Consider the following 6,321-nt stretch of genomic DNA (forward strand, 5'->3'; position numbering starts at 1 on the left):
TCTGATTTATCGTATTCTAGATGAGCTTTGCAATGAACTTTATTTTCAGTTCATATAGTCAAATAAGCAAGGCATATTGTTACACTAAATAAGGTTATAAAATATTGTGTACAGCATTGAAATGTTAATTAATTTGTGCATTGCTCACACAACTCATTGATATTACGTGTGAAGGAGTTCTTGTAATTGTTACTCTTATTAGTTATGCAAAGCAATTAATGTTAGCAAAACGAAGACTGGTAGCTTTCTCCAATTGCTAATTACCAAGTCTTAAGTACATATGAAGAGTTACATATCTAATTGCACTACACAATGGTCAATTTACGTAAAATGTGACAACGACTATCTAAACAACAGCAATTACTGAACCATACGCCGACCACCTTTTTTAAATTACTTCATTTCCACAATGCAACACACAAATAATAATTCATGAGCAGCATGACAGCAGCTCCAACCGTCGAGCGGCGTACTGCAGACGGGCCAAGTCGAAGACAAACAAGTCGAAGCGTTCTGGACACTTTAATTAAGCTTTTTCTCATTGGGTTCTCAAATTGAAGAAAATGTTGGAACTCTCTCATGAAATTTTCAGAGGCAGGTGTCACTCTTGACATGAGTGAAAACATGCGGAAAATCATGTAGAGACAAGCCTATTAAAATGGGATGGTGCAAATTATTAAATTAAACAGGAATATATTAATTTCTGCACACTTCCATAAATAAATAGTGCACTCACAGCAGCATCTTCCCCATACCACATTACCGTCGCAATGTCCAGATCTGTCAACCTTAGGATACGAATCATCATGAAAACGCTAAAAGAAAACATTTCCCATTCAATAAATATGGTTTCAGCAGAAAAAAAGTACAAAAGAAAGAAAGTACAAACTCCGTAATAAACTGAATATATCCGATGCAATGAACTCCCACAATTCTGTACGAGCACCACCCATTCAATAAGTCCGACGCCAACATCAACCTTTCATAGTCCGACAGCAAAGTCTCGATATTGTAGGAAGATCTATACTCCACAACTTGTCGAGTTTTACGAGGAATTTTTTGTTGCTTCATTGTCAACAAACTGCCCAAATCCATGTCCCAAACACGATTTGCTCTTGGAATAATCTTGGTCTCCTTCATATCTTCCATTCTCAGAGGAAAGTTTGCTTTCATAGCTTTCATAGCTCTGCTCATGCCGTCCAAAATGTAGGTCAGTTCGACGGCATTTAAAGAACTGATGGTCACAATGCTCAGGTATCCAGTCCAGGCTTGCCACATGAAACAAACTTCATGAATGGTGAAAATGACGAGCAACCAATTATTATCCCGTTTGAAGGCTGAGTACGTGTAGACAGCATACTTGGGGTCCGAAAGAAACTGCCCACCAATCATAATACAGCCAATGACCAATATCAATCTGAAATGTGTTATGCATAGAATATTTAGATTATGCTTTATAAAAACTATGTATATGAAGCTGAAATAATTTTTGGTATATGTAAAAAAAATGAGTTAAAAAATGATTAGCACGTGTGCAGAATGAGGGTGTATGTGTGGCTGAATTTGCTGTTTTTTGTTAAGTCCATGGGTTTCCCCAATTTCTGATATATCTGGTTCTCCAGTTTCCACAAATTCGCCAGCACCTACAGAATAGATTGACGTCGTTATGTAAATACGATGCAGTAATGTATACAATAAATGTGGTTAATCGTATTAAAAAATACTTCAAAAAGTGGGTATGTCTGCACGTAGAATAATAGTTCTTGTAAGATTTCTACACACATCAACAGCCACAAGAGTGAAGACATCATGTCCAAGAATTCTATGGGACCGTAATATCCAAAGACGAGGAGGAGGAGGTAAATGCACTTAAAAATCGTGTTTGATGCCAAAAGGATGTACAAAATTGTTCGAATCCATCCTGCAGGGACCAAAACGTACTCTCCGTTCGCATTCTTTTCCACCGTCGTCAAACTCACTTGAACATAGCTCAGTAGGTTTATAAACCTTCTCTGAAAATCCGTAAATTCTGAACAAGAATCCATATTGGTCGCTTCTCAGCACATGAATGACCGAATAATGCCTTCGTCTTAACCGTTGAACTTTAAAGTTAAAATTACTGAATCTGTCCCCTCTTCAATCATCGACAACAAAAAACTCTCTTTTTGTGGACTTGTCAAATCTTAACGCCCAACATAATTTTGTCGTCAACATGTAAAAGGAGGCAACAACGCTGTTCGAACATGTAATCTGAAAAATTGCAAAGTATGCATGTAGCTTTAGATGACCAATAATCGTACATACTCTGATGAGCTTGTTTTGATGAGGTGAACTTATAAATTATGGGCGTGTGTCATCAGTACCACTCTTCATTGCATTTCATAAGACAGAAAATTATGCCAGTGATTAAATGAAAACTCGTAAAATTTGATTGACTTTTAGTGTACTTCTTGGAAAGTGCATATCCTCTGTGATGTTTAGGCACTAAACTAACATACATCTTCCACATGCAGTACTTAATTTTTTGAGTAACGAGCCCAACGACCATATGTCACTGTCAACGTTCATACATCGATATTCCTCCCATCATTTTACGGTGGAACTAATGAAAAATTCAACCTTGTTCATGGCATCTTTCTTTGTGTAACACCGCTTAATAATTGTATGTAATGAAATCATTGATCGATACACAGCATATCAATGAAAGTAATTGTATCATCATTTTGGTCAAAGAAGAACGTATGCATATTTAAACAACAAATATAATTTGCTTTGCTTGAAGTTTGGTTATTTTCATACCATATATAACACAACAGTTAATCCATGTACCCATTCCCATCATTTAATTATGTATTCATCAAGAATTACTAGTAAATATTATTGTCGCAAAATAACATTTTATGCTCAGAATGCATGTGTAATCATAGGTCAGTGCTGACATGGATTTAAATTATTTTATTTGCGTATATTCAACTTAATCTTAAGATTAAATTACAAGAGTTAATAAGTATATAATATGTAGAACAGAACAATGGCAATCCCCGATGATTGAACGATATCCAATTATACACTCCATTAATTCTTTGATTGTAACGCTAGCATGTCCCTCAGATGTTGTTCATTGTGCTTTTTTATTACTCCAAAAGTAAATTTCCATGTTTTGATGTTATATGAACTGAAGAAAACCAGAACGATGTAGAACTCTCTGCACGTGACTTTTATGTAAATAAATTCAAGTCTCATTATGAAAAATAGTTAGGTACGATCGATATCAGATATTTTGTGGTATTTTGTTTCTTGTCTCTTCTTCCTTTGTGTAGCTGCGAGATTGAAGTTGGTTCTAAATGTATGATCTGAACATCTTATTGAATCGTATTTTGCGTCCCAAGAACAGACAACAGGCTGTTGTGTAAACTAGATGTTATTTGTGATGGTATTTTTATTTAAACGGTGTTATATAAGTATAAGAAAATGATGTTGAACGAATACATGGCCGAATTTAGTGATTTGACAGTAATTTTGGATGTCGGTTTTCGTCTAACATTTTACGCATCGATTAATCGATTAATACCGACTGCGTCTGCTGCTGGTGACTGGTCCAGCAGCCTGAATGGGTCTTGGAGAGTAGCCATAAGTCTCTGTTATCATAATTTAGAATCATTAATCATTAATAAAATCTGTTCTTCTCTTTGTGTATCCATTTAACCAAGATTGCCGTTGGCATACCTCGAGAAACTGGTTGGTAACGATAGCCGGGAGCTCGGACTCTCGCATTGGCGTCCTCCGTCGAAGGTGTTGGCAGCATGTCGTCGAACATTCGTGGGAAAACGTCCGGCATTTCGGAAAAGGGTCGGCGACGGTGTGGTGACCCTTCGTCAGCTCGCATGTCCTCTGTGCCTACACAGATGTAGACCATACATGTTTTAGAAAAATCCGAGAAATCAGTGAGTGTGAGTATGCATGCATTTATGTGCATAAAATGCTATTTCGAATAAAATATTGGTGACGAAAAACTTTTATTTGAAAAATCTGTGACATTTCATTGACACATTTGGCACTGAAAATGAGGGCAGCAGTACAATTGTATTTAAATTGTGCATACAGCTCGGGAGGGAGGAAGTGCATTTTATCAATGAATTAGATCCAACCAGAACCAGACTAATCAATTTGTGTCATGGATTTCACGGCAAAATAGGAAATGCAAATCTTGCCAAAACGGACAAGGTCGGTTTACCCTCAAGTTTCTAGATAAGCATGTCATGACTTCCTCCTCGACTTTAAACTAAGGCAAGGTTTTGCTCAAGTCTAGGAAAAATTAAACAGTTGCAAATCTATTACAGTGCACTTGTACTATTAGAACTTTACTCCTCAGTTACGAAGGTAGTAGAATTTTTTGCAAAAATAAGAAACACAATGAAGCTAACCATTATTGCAAATGTTCTAGAAAATTTAACTAATATTTTGACTAATACAGCCAAAAATATGAAAGGTTTTTTTGCATAATAAGGCAAGGACAAAACATTGAAAATAATACGTTGTTTCTAATTCTACACTCATTAAGAGGCACAAGAATAAGAGACTTCTCATTTATTTGGGCAGCATCGCCACGATTTTACTTCACTAATAGTACTAATTTTGGCAAAGTGCTCATTCAGCAAGAATCATGTAGCTGCCAAAAGACAATGCAGAATAACTTTGCCAGGAAGATAGTTAATGAATTTGGTAGCATCGTACACAGATCTACGTAACTAAAATTCATTTACGGGCCCAAACTGTATTTAGAAAATGATCAGCCTAAAGCCAACCCCTTTCGTCAATGTCGCACGACCATAGCAATGATCACTTTTTGCACACTGAAATTGCCAATAGTAAGTTGCGCAATGCGCCTGCATACACAGAACAAGACCATTTCCTTAAACATTTCTATCCGTCAAAATGCAGAACTTGGGACGAGAAGTTGCTGGAGATTGGAATGCAAAGCTTATTGCATGCCAAGTGTTTTTTTGTCTAGGGGGACGCGGAGTTGAAGAGTCGGATAAAATCAGGTGCATATAAATGTACTTATAGTCCACTTAACTACATGATCTAGTTCCTTCAGCCTGATTGATTTTAGGAATACTTGAAATTAGAAGATGAGATAATTTGACAAAACAAGTCAATTTTGGGTAACAGCCAGGCAAAATTTTTATGATAGCCGTCAATACGGTTTAAGAGATGTACATAAAGCTTACGAGAAATTGTAAAAAAAATAGTACAAACCTTTGAGAGCTCGCACATATGACGTCCAGAATTTCGCCTTGCGTTGTACTGGCTCATGCATACTGATCATGTCTAAACAAATCGAGAAGTAATCTGTATTATGAGACTGTGAGACGATAAATTTTATTTTCCATTCTATTTATTTTGTTTCGTCTGGTTATTGTAACAGTCTAGCGAATTTCTTACCAAAATGTTGACGGAAACTGGTACTGCTCATTTTGAACTGCTTTCGACGTTCGGAAAATATTCGGTTTAAAAACTGAAATATTAAAAATCCAAACGTTAATTTTGTGAACTCGCCTAGGACAATGAAGACAAATGACTAAATAAATATTTAGACGTCTTTAACGATATAATTATTTTTTAACCATGAACTAACCTGAAGTCTACGGAGCTATACAAAGCACCGAAAAACTCTCGATATTGCAAACTAAGATAGTCGTTCGCCTGTCTCAAAGCAGCTACTTGGACACACTAACCGATTTTCAAACGGGGTCTGCAAGTAGAGAGATTTGGTTTAGGATTTGTGCTTATCTCGGAGACTTCCTTTTCTCACTGCCAATACCACCACTGAAAAACTATCAGTACTGCTGGGTTAATTCACAGATATTGGATGACGCCGATGGTTCCTTATTGCGTACATACAACATAAGTGTGCATGTACATTCTACCTGAGCCGTCCATGTAATATTACGATGTACATAGTGCATGTATGTATGAATGCAGCGCCATGTTCCCGTACCCAGGATGTCAGCGTCACCCGGGCTTTGTTTTCCAGTAAGCCAGCGCGTCGCTATTTTTAGCAGGATTCTAAAAAACGACACGAGGTCACATCCCATCCACACGTTGGATTTAAGTGCTTGACAGGTTTTAGTAACCACACAGACGATTCATAATAATAATCACTGTGGTGCAGTTGCTTACATGCAGTTCTTTATTTGGTAATATACGCAACACGCCGCAGATTCTTGTTTGTGGGGAAAGTTTAACCTACACCTGTTTCATGGTACACATCGTTTTCGTCAGAGAGTTGTTGTTGCTTAAATAAATAGATTTCATGAT

At 36.9% G+C, this 6,321-nt stretch overlaps 2 protein-coding genes across 2 annotated transcripts; both read right to left on the reverse strand.

The window, feature by feature from the left end:
- Nucleotides 1-14: 14 nt before the first annotated feature.
- Nucleotides 15-2,260, reverse strand: LOC118436256. The gene is made up of 5 exons (XM_035853925.1): nt 1,725-2,260; nt 1,531-1,643; nt 890-1,417; nt 737-815; nt 15-650 (listed from the first exon to the last, which is right to left on the reverse strand). Exons 1-5 carry the CDS (start codon nt 2,043-2,045, stop codon nt 399-401), a joined length of 1,293 nt encoding a protein of 430 aa, XP_035709818.1. The 5' UTR covers nt 2,046-2,260; the 3' UTR covers nt 15-398.
- Nucleotides 2,261-2,940: 680 nt separating this feature from the next.
- Nucleotides 2,941-5,810, reverse strand: LOC110852346. Its single transcript, XM_022100387.2, has 5 exons — nt 5,639-5,810; nt 5,446-5,518; nt 5,260-5,331; nt 3,727-3,897; nt 2,941-3,638 (listed from the first exon to the last, which is right to left on the reverse strand). Exons 2-5 carry the CDS (start codon nt 5,474-5,476, stop codon nt 3,565-3,567), a joined length of 348 nt encoding a protein of 115 aa, XP_021956079.1. The 5' UTR covers nt 5,477-5,518; nt 5,639-5,810; the 3' UTR covers nt 2,941-3,564.
- Between the last annotated feature and the right edge of the window lie 511 nt (nt 5,811-6,321).

This window comes from Folsomia candida, unplaced genomic scaffold, assembly GCF_002217175.1.
Source record: "Folsomia candida strain VU population unplaced genomic scaffold, ASM221717v1 Fcan01_Sc007, whole genome shotgun sequence".
In the NCBI taxonomy this organism is placed as follows: Eukaryota; Metazoa; Arthropoda; class Collembola; order Entomobryomorpha; family Isotomidae; genus Folsomia; species Folsomia candida.